The following is a 14,970-nucleotide window of genomic DNA, read 5'->3' as shown; positions in this document are numbered from 1 at the left end:
TCATGAGTAGATTCACACTATGCATTTATGGCAGGAATAGTTCAGGAGTGATGCTGGGTTCTTCTCAGTGAATTGTACGCATTGTTGACTAGTTCCATTACTGGCAATGTTAACTTTGATAATTTGGTTAAGGTGGTTACCTACCAGTAATTTCCCTTGGAAGATTACTATTGAATTCTGTAATTACTAAGTTTCTTGTGGGGGAGATACTTTGTTCCTCCTCAAACTTTCACCCACTCATTTTGGCTTTCACTGATAATTCTTGCCTGAACCAACTGTAATTTTCATGGTGCTTTTCTAATGCCAACACTCTTTGTACATTATTAGTTGGCTTTCTACTGTGCTGAAGAAGTTTCCCTTCCTATTTATTCATTAATTTATATGAGGTGGATTTACTTACTTATTTTATTCTTTAAGTTATAATCATTTACTATCACTATTTTAAAAATGCTCAGATGGTCCTAGATTTAGCCAGAAGCAGCCCCTTCAAACTGGCTTCTTTGTTCTTTTGAAATGTACCTATCATTCTTTGAGTACTTTACTTTTTGGGATAGAAAGATGTTCTTTCAAGGCTCATGTTGTGCTTTTCCTGCTCCAAACCTGGAATCAGCCATTTCTCAAAGGATCCCTGATTCCTTCTAATGGTCAAATACTGAGCAGCTCTGCTTCCCATTAGAAGATCTACAGGGTCACAGTCTGTCATGTTCTGCTCTGTTGGTCAAATACTGAGTGGCTATGTCTGGTTCCTTTTAATGGAGAATGGCACTTGGACACCAATATCTGGGCACTAGATGTGTCCAATGCTACTGGAGTATTACTGCTTCTAGGCCCTCTCAGGGGTCGCACCTGGGAAAGAGAGGAATATACATAATGATGTATGTATACACACACAACTCCATACCCAATTCTGTATTTAGTTATATGTATTAAAACCCATGAGTCCACACTGACACCTCTAATTCTAATCCAACATGGCAAGGTTCATTCCATCCGCCTCTCTTTTCATATCTGTAATTCCCTTCTCTGACCATGAGAAACCTGGCTCCTATTATGCACAGTGAATTTGCTTATTTGCTCAATCCTAGAATGTAAAGAAAGTGGTTTCAGTATTGCTAACACGTGCCTCAGTGCAAAACAAGCCTACAAATGAGAGTTCACTGTTTAGAACTGTTTTGCTTTTAGCCTGAGGACATAGAGTATATATAACTATTTATAAGGTTCAAAAGTTAACTCCTTTTCAGTGTGGATATATCAGTAATTTGAAGTACAGTTTGGTTCAGTTGTTTCTGTTTGTATTCAATTTTAAGCCCTCCTCCCATACCACCCCACTCCATTCCCTCTTTTTCACCCCAGTCCCATATAAGCCCTACAAGTAACCAAACTCATTAGACTCAAGTTTACCCTTCCAATGTCTCTTTTTGCTCAAACAAGCAAATAGATCTATATGCATATTTTTAAAATATTTATTTGTTTTCGCCGGGTCTTAGTTGCAGCAGGTGGGCTCCTTAGTTGTGGCTCACGGGCTCCTTAGTTGTGGCACGTGAACTCTTAGTTGCAGCATACATGTGGGATCGAGTTGCCTGACCAGAGATCAAACCTGGGCCCCCTGCATTGGGAGTGCAGAGTTTATCCAGTGCACAACCAGGGAAGTCCCTATATGCATTTTTTTTTTTTTCGGTACGCGGGCCTCTCACTGTTGTGGCCTCTTCCATTGCGGAGCATAGGCTCCGGACGCGCAGGCTCAGCGGCCATGGCTCACGGGCCCAGCCGCTCCACGGCATGTGGGATCTTCCCGGACCGGGGCACGAACCCGTGTCCCCTGCATCGGCAGGCAGACTCTCAACCACTGCGCCACCAGGGAAGCCCTATATGCATATTTTTATTTCCTCTTCTTTCTTACACAAAAGTAGCATTTTACAAATACTCTTTTGCACTTTGATATTTTTTCACTGAACAGCTTATCCTGGAAATCCCTCCACATCAATTCATAGATACCTTCCTCATTCTTTTTTATAGCTGGATGGGACAGTGTGAATGTTCCACAATTTATTTAACTAGTCTATTAACAGACATTTTAGCTGCTTTCTACTCTCTTGCTACTACAAATCATGCTGTAATGAATTATCTTTTATGTATATTATTCTGCAATTGCATGTAAGTCTACCTCTAGAATCCAAAAGAGCATATGAATCTGCAATTTTGATATATATTGTCAAACTGACCTCCACAGGGGTTGTATCAGTTCTGTAATTATCTATTGCTGTATAACAATCCACCCCCAAATTTAGTGGCTCAAAACAACAACAATCATTTATTTTGCTCACAGAATCTGTAACATGCGCAGGACTCAGTGAGACTAGCTCATCTTTGTTCCATTTTGTTTCAGCTGGGGCGGCTCAACTTTGGGCTGTAGGATTCACTTTTAAGAGGCTCATTCATGTGGCTGGCAAGTTGGTGCTGGCTGTCAGCTGTGAGCTCAACCAGGGGCCTCAGGTTCTCTCCATACGGGCCTCTCCACAGGCTGCTTGGGCTTCCTCACGGCATGGTAGCTGGACCCCAAATGCAAAACTCCCAAGAGAACCAGCTTTCATCATCCAGCCTCAAGAGTCACATAGCTTCACTAAAAAAAGAGGTGATATATGTATATGTATAACTGATTCACTTTGCTGTACAGCAGAAACTAACACAACATTGTAAATCAACTAGACTCCAATAAAAATTAAAAAAAAAAAAAAAAGAGAGTCACATAGCTTCAGTTCCACCACAGTCACAGGCCTGCCCAGATCCAAGGGGAAGTAACACACTCCCACATCTCTTGATAGAAAGAGTATTTAAATCATAGTATATGAGGAGCCTATGGAATGGGACAAGTTGTGCCATTTTCAGAAAATACAATCTGCTACTGTCTACCCTCTGAATGTAAACATTCACATCCCTCCTACATGCAAAATACACTCATCTTCCTCAAGACTCCCATGTCTCACCCCGTTAGAGCGTCAGTGTGAAGTCCAGGATCTTGTCACCTATATCAGGTCCACATGCAGATGAGGATCTTTGAGCACAGTTCCTCAGGTACAGTTCCTTGAAAGCTTTCTCCCTATTTTTCCTTCTGTGAGCTAAAGAAATAGTTATCTGGCCCCCACCCTCTACCCTTCACAAACTCGAAGTGGTGGGAAAGGCATAGAAATAACCACTAGAGACACTCCCATTCAAGTACACAGCAATTCATAGCAATTCTAAAATGTAGCTGAGCTGGGCACGTGTTGAGAGATGTGAATGACAAATAGTTTTATTTTCAAGCTCAGTAATTCCTGGCTCCTTTATATTTATTTTTTAAAATTTTAAATATTGTTTATGTACAATATTATATGCTACAGGTATAGAGTATAGTGATTCACAAATTTAAAGGTTATACTCCATTTATAGTTATTATAAAATACTGGCTATATTCCCTGTGTTGTATATCCTTGTAGCTTATTTTATACATAATAGCTTGTACCTCTTAATCCCCTACCAATTGTATTGCCCCTCTCTGCTTCCCTCTCCCCAACAGTTTGTTCTCTATATCTGCAAGTCAGCTTTTTTTGTTTTATTCACTAGTTTGTTGTGTTTTTTAGATTTCACGTGTAAGTGATATCATACAGTATTTGTCTTTCTCTGACTTATGTCATTTAGCATAATGCCCTCCAAGTTCATCCATGTTGCTGCAAATGGCAAAATTTCATTCCATTTTATGACTGAGTAGTATTTTGTTGTGTATATATATACCACATCTTTATCCATTCATCTGTTGATGGACACTGAGGTTGCTTCCACATCTTGGCAATTGTAAATGCCACTCTGATCATTGGGGTGCATGTATCTTTTCAAATTAGTGTTTTAGATTGCCGGGTCATGTGGTAGTTCTATTTTTAGTTTTTTTGAGAGACCTCCATACTGTTTTCCACAGTGGCTGCACCAATTTACATTCCCACCAACACTGTATGAGGGTTCCCTTTTCTCCACATCCTTGCCAAAATTTGTTATTTGTGTTCTTTTTGATGGCAGCCATTCTGACAAGTGTGAGGTGATATCTCGTTGTGGTTTTGATTTGCATTTCACTGATGATTAGCAATGTTGAGCATATTTTCATGTCTGGTTCCTGTATATTTCTTTTTTTTAATCTTCTTTTTCCTCTAGCATTTTACTTTAGGCAGCCAGAAGCTGCCAGTTGGCACTTTCAATCTTCTACCCGTAAATCTCCTTAAGTAGATCGTTGAGTCCATTAAGTATATTTCCTATTTTCCTTGTTACTGAAGGTGACAGTGTTGACCAAAATTCCTTCCTCAAGCTTCCCCTTTCCTCCAGCTCATAGTAAGATTTTCCTTATTATCCTTTAAGCCTTGTGAAAGGTCCCATAGGCCTCCACTAACTCTCCTTGAGGCCGTTATGATTCTACTAATAATCTTTTCCTTTCCATCTTCTGCCCTTTGTTCAACTGGCTCTGCTGCAAAGCTGATGCCACATGTTCTATGTTTGTTTTGGTAGCACACCACTTCCAGGTAACAAAATCTGTACCAGTTATTTAGCTATCGCTGCATAATAAACCGTCTCAAAACTTGGGGGATTAAAACAGCAACTGTCATTGATTTTGCTCACAAATCTGTAATCTGGGCATAACTTAGTGAGGACAGCTTGCCTCTGATCTACATGGCATCAGCTGGGAGGGCGTGACTGTAGTTTGGAGAGTCTACTTTCAAGATGGCTCACTCACATGGCTGGCAAGTTGGTACTGGCTCTCAGCTGAGAGCTCAGCCAGGTCTGTGGGCCTTGGTTCCTCTCCATGTAGGTTTCTCCATGAGCTGTTTGGATTTGTGTGTGTGTGTGTGGCAAGGTGGCTGGATTTAGACCAAGCATCATGAGAGAATGAAGCGGAAGTCTTACTGCCTCTTATGACCTGCCTTGAAAGCCACATAGTTTCACTTCTACTGGTCACAAGCTTGCACAGATTCAATGGAGGGAACACTGACATCGATGTCTCTTGATGGGATGAATGTCAAAGTCATTGTATAGAAAGCATTTTGGATGGCAGATATATTTGGTCATTTTTCTGGAAATGCAATCTGCCACACACTCACATTAGCAATGTAAGAGAGTGTCTGTTTTCCCAAAGCTTTGCCAAGAGAGTATGTTATCAAGCTTGTGGAAAATATCAACCCCGTAGGAAATACAAAGCTTGGTGATAAAATGTCAAGCTTTCTCTAGTTTTAATTTAAATTTCCTCTTCTTATGAGTACAGATAAACATTTTTCCTGTGTTTAAGATGCATTTGAATTTTCTTTCCTGTGAATTGTCTTTTTATGTTGTTTTTCAATCGGACTCCTAATCTCTTACCTGATTTAGAGGAGTGTTTTATTATTATTATAAAGACTACTATTATTATTAGAAAGATTACCCCACTACAATTTGAGTAGCAAAAATATTTTTCTGAATTTGACATGTCTTTTTACTTTGCTTACAGTTTTCTTTTCTCATACAGATTTTTGGGTATTTTTAAAGAGTTGAACCCATCAATTTTTTCTTTTATGGCTTCTGGATTCTCAGTTGTAATTAGAAAGTCTTTACTCAGTGAACACTATAAAGGAATTCTCCCATTTTATTCTTGTGTAACTTCTATGGCTTAATTTTTCACATTTAAATATTTGATCAATTTGAAGACTATTCTGATGTAAAGTATGGGGTATGGATTCAACTTTACCTTTTTCCAGGTGGCTCCACAGAAATACCATCAATTATTGAATAAACCATCTTTTCACCACTGGTTTGAGATGTGACCTATATTATACGCTAAATTCCTATTTGTTCAACAGGTATTTATTCAGTGCTTCCTACATGCCAACTATAGGGCTTGAGATATACTAGTGAACAAGAGACTAAAATTCTCTTCCTTTATGAAACTCTAGCAGAGGAAGTAGAAGATAAACATGATAACTAGGTAAATTACATAGTGTGTTAGAAGATAAAAGAAGAATAGAGGAAGAGGGTTTGAGAATGTTGAGGTGAGGCAGTTGCAATTTTATAAAGGTGGTCAGGAAAGATATAATTGAAGAGGTGACAATGGAGAAAAGACTTGAAAAGTTAACAGTACAAAGGCAAGAGTGTTTGTGGCATGATCAAGGAAGATGAATGAGGCCAGGGTAGATAGAGTGGAATGAGCAAGGAGGAGAAGTAAACGATGAAGTCAGAGAGGTAACAGGTCCGGATTCTGTAGGACTGTTTAGGCCATCATAAGGACTTTGGCTTTTACTATGAGTGAAATGGGAGCCATGCGTTTTGAGCACAGGAGTGACATGGTCTGATCTACCATTACCCTGCTATTTCCTGGGCTACATCTTTTTTTTTTTAACATCTTTATTGGAGTATAATTGCTTTACAATGGTGTGTTAGTTTCTGCTTTATAACAAAGTGAATCAGCTATACACATACATATATCCCTGTGTCTCCTCCCTCTTGCATCTCCCTCCCACCCTCCCTATCCCACCCCTCTAGGTGGTCACAAAGCACCGAGCTGATCTCCCTGTGCTATGCAGCTGCTTCCCACTAGCTATCTATTTTACATATGGTAGTGTGTATATGTCCATGCCACTCTCTCACTTCGTCCCAGCTTACCCTTCCCCCTCCCCGTGTCCTCAAGTCCATTCTCTATGTGGGCTACATTTTTTGAAGTCATCTTTTTTCTTCCTTTGTCTTTATCCCTCTCACTAATCTCTGCTGTTTCCCAGAGCAAAGCACTCAAGTCCACCTATTTTTCTCCATCTTCTAATTTTAAGGTATTACTTTCTATCATCTAGAATACTGCAGTAGCTTCCTAAGGGATCTCTCCCCTTTCCTTTCTTGCCTTTCACAAATGCACTTACTATCTAGCATGCACCAGGGTGATGTTTAAAGTAGAATTCAGTTACTTATTATGTTATTACCTTGCTTAAATTCTCTCAAAGGCTTTCCACTGCACTTAGAATAAAAACTGAACTTCTTATCATGGTCATAAAGCCCTGTATACGTAGCCCCTGCATACTTCTCCAAGCTTATTCCAAGTCCCCCTCTCCGTCCACTCCAACAACAGTGGCCTTCTTTTGATTTCTCAAATATACCCATAGTTTTTGTACATGATGTTTAGCACATGCCTAAAATGTTCTTTTCCATTTACTTTTTTTTTTTTTCCAAATCTGCTCTTTTATTGACCTCAGAAGCTGTCATCAAGCTTCATTATATCCAATTCAGTTTTCTCTGGTACACTGTTTATAATTAAAAAATTTTTTTAAATAAATTTTATTTATTTATTTATTTATTTATTTATGGCTGTGTTGGGTCTTCGTTGCTGCATGCAGTCTTTCTCTAGTTGCAACGAGCAGAGGCTACTCTTTGTTGCGGTGCACGGGCTTCTCACTGTGGTGGCTTCTCTCGTTGCGGAGCATGGGCTCTAGGTGCGTGGACTTCAGTAGTTGTGGCACGTGGGCTCAGTAGTTGTGGCTCGCGGGCTCTAGAGCGCAGGCTCAGTAGTTGTGGCGCATGGGCTTAGCTGCTCTGCGGCATGTGGGATCTTCCCGGACCAGGGCTCAAAGCCCTGTCCCCTGCATCGGCAGGCGGATTCTTAACCCTTGCGCCGCCAGGGAAGCCCTAAAATATTTTTGAACAGGTGTATTTATATGGTTCAAAAAAGGTCTCACATTCCTGGTACAATTGACCTGGTCCCCACCTCCATTCCCACAGATAATCGCTATTATCAGTATTTTATGTATTCTTCTAGAGTTTCTTCGTGTAAATATAAGCAGATACAAATTTCTTATTCTTTCCAGTGCCCTGGTGTCCAGATATACAGCAGTTCAACTGGGTTGCAACCTGTGAACAGATGTTGCTGTGAGGTTGTAGAGATGGTCTACTTACTTTTTATAACTCCTATATTCTCCTTCACATCCCACCTTAAATTTCGCTTCCCCAGAAAGTTCTTCCCTGATTCCCTAATGCATATTCACAATGCCTTATTCTTATTATGTATAATAAACACCTCAATTTGCAATTCCTTAGTATATCTGCTGAATGTCTGTCTCTGCTAAACAACTTGGGTTTAGGACCATGTCTGTTTTGCTCACTGATGTAGTTCTGATGCCAAGCACAATTTCTGGCACATAGCAACTGCTCAAAAAATACTTATTGAATGAATGAATCATCTTTCTTCTGAACAAAGTAAATGGTTCTGGAAAATTAAAGCAAACTCCTCTGGCTAGAATTCCAAGAAACAGATACGCTACCTTAGTTCTCAATGTCTTTCTATCCCTGTCTGTGGGGAGCCTTACAATTAAGAGTAAACTGAATGAATCTATTCCTTGCAACCCAAAGCACTGATGTACCAAATAAATGCTAAAGCTCGGCAGACAGTCTCCTTATGGTCCCTGCTCTTGCTCAAGTTCTATTTCCTGTCTTCTCTAACGTCCAAATACTACCTGATATCAGCACAAATTCAAACTCTCCTTTCCTCATGAAGTCTTTCCTCGCCCCTCCATTCTTTTTTTGCCCTTTCTTTTTTTTTTAATTTATTTTTATTTTTTTGGCTGCGTCAGGTCTTAGTTGTGGTGCGTAGGCTCTTCATTGCGGCATGCGGGCTTCTCTCTAGTTGCAGTGTGCAGGCTCCTCTCTAGTTGTGGCGTGCAGGTTTTCTTCCTCTAGTTGTGGCACGTGGGCTCCAGGGTGCGGGGGCTCTGTAGTTTGCGGTATGCGGGCTCTCTAGTTGAGGCACCCGGGGGCTCAGTAATTGTGGTGTGTGGGCTTAGTTGCCCTGCGGCATGTAGTATCTTAGTTCCCTGGCCAGGGATTGAACCTGCGCCCTCCTGCATTGGAAGGCGGATTCTTTACCACTGGACCACCAGGGAAGTCCTGGCCCCCTCCAGTCTTATTTATTTATTTATGGCTGCATTGGGTCTTCATTGCTGCGTGCGGGCTTTCTCTAGTTGTGGCGAGCGGGGGCTACTCTTCGTTGCGGTGTGTGGGCTTCTCATTGCAGTGGCTTCTCTTGTTGGGGAGCACAGGTTCTAGGCGTGTGGGCTTCAGTAGTTGTGGCACGTGGGCTCAGTAGTTGTGGCTCGTGGGCTCTAGAGCGCAGGCTCAGTCGTTGTGGCGCATGGGCTTAGCTGCTCTGCGGCATGTGAGATCTTCCCGGACCAGGGCTCGAACCCATGTCCCCTGCACTGGCAGGCGGATCTCTCAGATTACCAGGGAAGCCCCCGCCACTCCAGTCTTAATTGGACTTCTCTCCTCTCTGAGCACCTGCTGTATTTGTTGTCTTTGACATTCAGAGAAGAACCTAACATTACACTTTTCTGAGTATTAATTGTGTGATGTAGGCTTTAAAAAATCTCCTCCAATGAGTTTGCTACCTGTGGATAATGATTATCTCATAACAACATGGAACAACAGAAATCCTCCTTTCTGAAGCAGTCGAGACTGGTATCTGGTATGTACCAGCTAGTTAAAGTGGGGATCCATAAACAATATCTCAAAGATTTAAACATTTAAATTTAAAATATATAAGTGTACATTTATTCCCTTATCTTTTGACATGAGAATGATTTTAATGATTGAGTGCCCATATCCAAAATGTATCACTTCCTGTTTCATTAAATCAAAACAAGCAAATGACTCTTAGGAAATAACACTGGTATAGAACCCTCTGAGAGTTTTAGGATTTTCCTTCAATGTTTTACAGTTTTGCTCACACCTAATTTGACAGCAATATTTTAAAAGGTGACTGGCATTTACTGAGTCTTTCCAAAGCATTCAACTAGTTTTCATAGAAACAACTTATCATACTTATACCTCATAGAGGTTTCCATCATACTTAATCAAATTGTAACAACTGGTTTAAACAGGTTTTGGAAGAGATACAACAGATTCTTGATAAATATTAACTTGTGGCAGCAGATGTTCTCAGATACATTAACAGTCCTGTTACCTTCAAGCAGTCACAGTGACTTGGGCATCATTCATTGTTTGCAGACAGAGTGGCAAATGTTGTTTGAATTCTAGTGAGCTATTTAAGGGAAGGGTGATTAAAACACAGTCTATGGCTTCTTGTGTTACCTTTACAACATCTAGCTCAGACATGAGTCCATGATCTGGTAAAAATGCTGAAGGAGAGAAGAGCTATAAAGGGGCACATAAGGAGAGTGGGAAACATCCCGTAGAGATCAGCATCTGTCACAAAAGTCTCAAGTGCTCTGGATTTTGGGGGCTTAGTACTTCTGAAAATTGAAAAATAAAAGTGCCCGCATTCTGAGAACTATAATAGGATTTCAGAGGAGAGTAAAACTGAACTTACCTGAGACCGCTGTATCTGTGATCCAACATTCATTTCCTTCTCCATGTTTCCCTCCTGGGAAAGTACAGCATTCTGAGAAGGCATTACTGGGAAAAAGAGAGAAGAAGAATCTTGTCAACGTATGACATTAAGGCTGAACCTAAATCTTGGGCCTTTTGTTTTGGATTAGGATGGCAAATGGCTTAGAGAGAAGCCCTCTAAGACATAAGCCTAAAGGCTGGGTGACTTAACTGTGACATTCTTGTTCCTCTATCACATTGAGGAACATAATGCAGGACTTTCTCTCCTCTGTAGTATAACTCCAATTGTTGTGACATATGGGAAGCTCAAAGGTGCTTACTGGTTTTCAGCCCTAGCTACACACTTGGGGAATTTTTAAAAGATGCCAGCACTTAGCCCCTATTCCCAGAGATATGGATTTAATGGTCTAGGGTGATCCTGGGCAACAGCATTTTAAATTCTGAAGTCTCCAAGTGATTCTAAGTGGGAAATGAGAACCACTGAGATGAGGTGATGCAGAGAACATATGTTAAGGGCCTATTCTTACCCTTTAAGGGGATAAACTCATCCCTAACCTCAAACTCCAGACTCTTTAGGATGACCCTTCTAATACAGAAATGAGATTTCACTCTTTTCATTTTTCAGAATGTTCGCTTTCCTTTTTGAGTACCTGGATTCAGTCCTCCACCAGGATGACTACACCTCTTTGCAGTTCTTAAGTTGTAATGTCCCCAAAGCCTTGTTCTCTTCTAGTATGACAGTCAGGAGATACACCAGTACTAGCAGCTTCAGTATCCTTGTCAGTCCCTGAAGGCTGATTTGTCCCAGTGCCTTATAGGAAACAGCCACTCCCAGGCATTAAAGGTGCCTCAACTCATGAGAGGGTCAGGAGCCAGTGGATATCCATGATAATGACTTCTGCTTCCCAGGAGCAGCCACTCTCAGAATCTTGCCTTGTTCATGCAGAGTTGAGATGCAGAGGTTCCTGAAAGTGGCTATTACATTCGTTTTTCTCCCTAAAGGCATCAATCCTTCATGTACAGACTTCACTATGATATTCAAATCTGCCTCCTGGTTGAGCAGTTTCAGGTTGAGCAACTGTAATGAGATGCACCAGAGTCAGCAGAAGAAATCCAGCAGTGTCAGTCACCTACGGACCTAGGGAGTCTATAAAGACATACAAACTATTCATTCATGAAGATAGAGCCCCGTAGGATGTGGAATTCTTTAAAACAAGCAAAAAGCATTTTTAAAATTTCTCAGATTACAAAGAGCAGAGATGTACAGATGCATCAACTACAACAAACTTAGCCTCAGTCCTCTCCCACCTTCTTCTCAGAACAGAAAACATGTGGTCCTTGCCCAGAGGCAGACTTTCAGATAGAGTTTTCTCCTCAGAAAGAAGAAAAAACAGGTGTTTCACCAATACCAACAACAGAGTGAAGTGTACTGATCTGCTAATAATCAGGAGAGAATACACTTGTTCTCTGCTCACAAAAGTTGACCTGAAAAACTTTTCTCAAAAACTATTGATAGAAATGAAGAATGAAGTCATTTCTGAGAAGAAAAAGAGAAAACTGCAGTTCCAATGGAGTGGCCCTGTTAGATAAGGAAGCCATTCAAGCCAAGACATGGCACGATTCTAACATTTTACAACCAGTTGACTAAGAGGCAGACCTTTCAAGAGTAATTTTAAAGCACTTTAAGAACCAGGTCCTTATTTTACCAAGCAAAAGCTCTAAAAAGATCCTATGGTCTGAAGAGTCAGATAGAATCTACAAGGATGTCCTGAGGTTTCAAACCCAATCACCTGAAAACCATTTATTCACAACAACGAAAACAGCACTAACCATGTTAGTGGACAGGGTTTCTCCTTTATATGTGTGAACCCAAGGCAATGAAGAACATTTCAAATATATTATACATTGTATACAAATATAGCTAGTTTGAGAATACTTTTTTAAAAAAATATTTATTTACTTATTTGGTTGTGCTGTCTTAGTTGTGGCAGGTGGGCTCCTTAGTTGCAGTTCGTGGGCTCCTTAGTTGTGGCATGCGAACTCTAAGTTGCGGCATGCATATGGGATCTAGTTCCCTGACCAGGGGTTGAACCCCTGCCCCCTGCATTGGGAGCGCAGAGTCTCAACCACTGTGCCACCAGGGAAGTCCCCTGAGAATACTTTTTATGGCATCTGATGGGACTAGGGTTCCTTAAAATACACCTTTGGAAATGCTGATTTAGTTCTCAGTTCCTTGGTTTAATGAAGGAGTCTGAGTTTAATGAATTCTTGGCTTAATGAAGCTCTAATCACAGAGCTAAGTGAAAGAGCTGGTTCTAGAACACTTAGGTCTTCTGATTCAGCCCTGGGCTCTTTCTAGTATACGCTAAAGTCCTTTTTGCTACTTGTTTTCTCCCTTTTCCTTAAAAAAAATCTGATCCCTTTCTTTTAATAATTTCCCTTTTAATTCCTATATTGGAAAGAACAGAAAAAGAGAACAACTCCCGACCCACAAACTGTGCAATTTCTCATACAACAAACGGGTGGAGCTTTCCAGAGAGAGAGACTGCAGAATTGCCAGTCTTTTTCAAACAAGTAACCATGATGGCTGGGAAAGTAACAAATTCCCTTGACTGCTTAAAGAATACTAGAATTATAGTCAATTCAGAGGAAGGATGATTCTGGCTTAACAGTTTTCATTTTCACCCCAAGCTCTTCCAAAAATCTGAGTGAACTTCACTGCCCATGGAAAATCTATGCCGTGGTTCTCAATCTGGGCTGTGCATTGGACTCAGCCCAGATTTAAAATGACACTACAGATGCATATATATAGGGCCAGATGCATATATATATATATATATATATATATGGCAAGGCTCTACCCAAGAGCTACTAAATCAGAATCTGTCGAGAAGAATTCTGGCATCCACATATTTTTTAAATGCTCCACAAGTGATTCTGATGCAAGCAAGAACTCAGAACAACTATCAGAGCCTTTTGTTTCCTTCACACCCTCAATCCCAATGATTTTCACCATCATTCTACTTCAGTCACCCACTTCCAGGGCTGAACCACTTCTGAAATCTTTCTTACCTGACACAACACTAGACTGTGAATCGGGAGACCTAGGTTCTAGGCTAGATGGGGAAGAAAATGAAGGCAGGAGTAGCGGTTTAATAGATGCAGGGAAAATAGACAAAAGAGCAGTGTTTATCAAAGTGTGGTCTGAATATCACTTGAATCATGGTATTTGTTGAAAAGCAGACTCACTGGTCCTATCCTAGATCTCATGAAATAGCACCTCTGGAGATACAAAGTTATTTCTTCCCTGGGATCAGTCCGTTCCCTCCAGCCTCCCTACAGGCACGAATCTAGCACCTATCTTCTCATTCCTAGATCTTCAACTTTATCTTTCACTTTTATTGACTCCTTCCTATCATCATTTAAAATCATTTAAAGTCTCTCCCAACATTAAAATTTTTCACTGGCTTTTACACCCCTTTGCAACTACCATTCTTTATTTATTCAAGGCTACAACTCTTCAAAGGATTGTCGATACTTGTCTCTACTTCCTCATTACCCATTTATTTTTCAATTCTCTGTAATCTTGCTTCTGTTCTGCCATCAGCACTTCCCTGAAATTGCTCTGGTCAAGAATACCAAACTCTCTTTTGTAGTTCATGCAATGGACCTCATTACTTCTTGCTTTCTTGAGCTCTGATGGTATCTGGTACTGCTGACAGCTGCGTCTTGCTTTACTTCAGTGGGCTATGTTCTAATCCCTTTTCCTCTGCCTACCATTCACATATTGTTGTTCCTTAGGATTTTCCAAAATCTACTCTCGCCCTCTCCACACTTGAAGTGAAGGGACCTTTAAAAGATTTGAACCTGACTCTATCAGTCCCTCACTTGAAATTCTTCAGCAGCTTCCTTAGGCTGGAGTACAGAGCCATAAAGAAACCTACGACCTGCTTCCTGTTCCCTCTCAAGCCACTCTGCTGTTTGCTTTTGAGGCTTCATACACAGCATCCTGCTTTTAGGTGTTTAAATGTGCCATGTGTGGGATCCACCCCCACCTCCTCCCCTAGCAATACCTACGCTTCCTTCAGGTCTCAGCTTAAATCAAGTAAGATTTTGACATCACGGACGAAGTGAGGCCCCCTTGTTCACACCTTCCTTCTTTAGGTAGCACTTTTTATTGTTGTAATTATTGTACAGTTATCCATCTTTATTTATACCTCACTACTGTGTGATGTTAACCTCCATGAAGGCATGAATCTGTTCTGTCTTAACTATTCTAATTTCAAGGTCCGGTATGTGATTCATAGTAGATATGTATCAAATATTTGCTCATTGAGTAAATGAAAGGGTTCTGGTGTTCGCTCTTCAGTTTTTTTATTTTTTATTTTTTTAAAGTTATTTTTATTTTTATTTTTTTGCGGTACGCGGGCCTCCCACTGTTGTGGCCTCTCCCGTTGCGGAGCACAGGCTCCGGACGCGCAGGCTCAGCGGCCATGGCTCACAGGCCTAGCCACTCCGCGGCACGTGGGATCTTCCCGGACCGGGGCACGGACCCGTCTCCCCTGCATCGGCAGGCGGACTCTCAACCACTGCGCCACC

General features: G+C 41.0%; 2 protein-coding genes across 2 annotated transcripts in view; one reads left to right on the top strand and one right to left on the bottom strand.

Moving 5' to 3' along the window:
* Positions 1–14,970, top strand: part of SEPTIN14 (septin 14) — an 87,780-nt gene that overhangs the window by 18,371 nt on the left and 54,439 nt on the right. The gene's annotated exons all lie outside the window — the stretch shown is intronic.
* ZNF713 (zinc finger protein 713) overlaps positions 1–14,970 on the bottom strand; it is a 36,461-nt gene that overhangs the window by 15,482 nt on the left and 6,009 nt on the right. The window contains exon 2 of the mRNA XM_033426243.2: positions 10,352–10,437. Within this exon, the coding sequence (XP_033282134.1) occupies positions 10,352–10,435 (84 nt within the window). The 5' untranslated portion in view covers positions 10,436–10,437. The remainder of the gene's footprint in view (positions 1–10,351; positions 10,438–14,970) is intronic.

The sequence above is a fragment of the Orcinus orca genome, chromosome 16, assembly GCF_937001465.1.
Source record: "Orcinus orca chromosome 16, mOrcOrc1.1, whole genome shotgun sequence".
Lineage (NCBI taxonomy): Eukaryota > Metazoa > Chordata > Mammalia > Artiodactyla > Delphinidae > Orcinus > Orcinus orca.
This window is presented reverse-complemented; position numbering and strand designations above follow the sequence as displayed.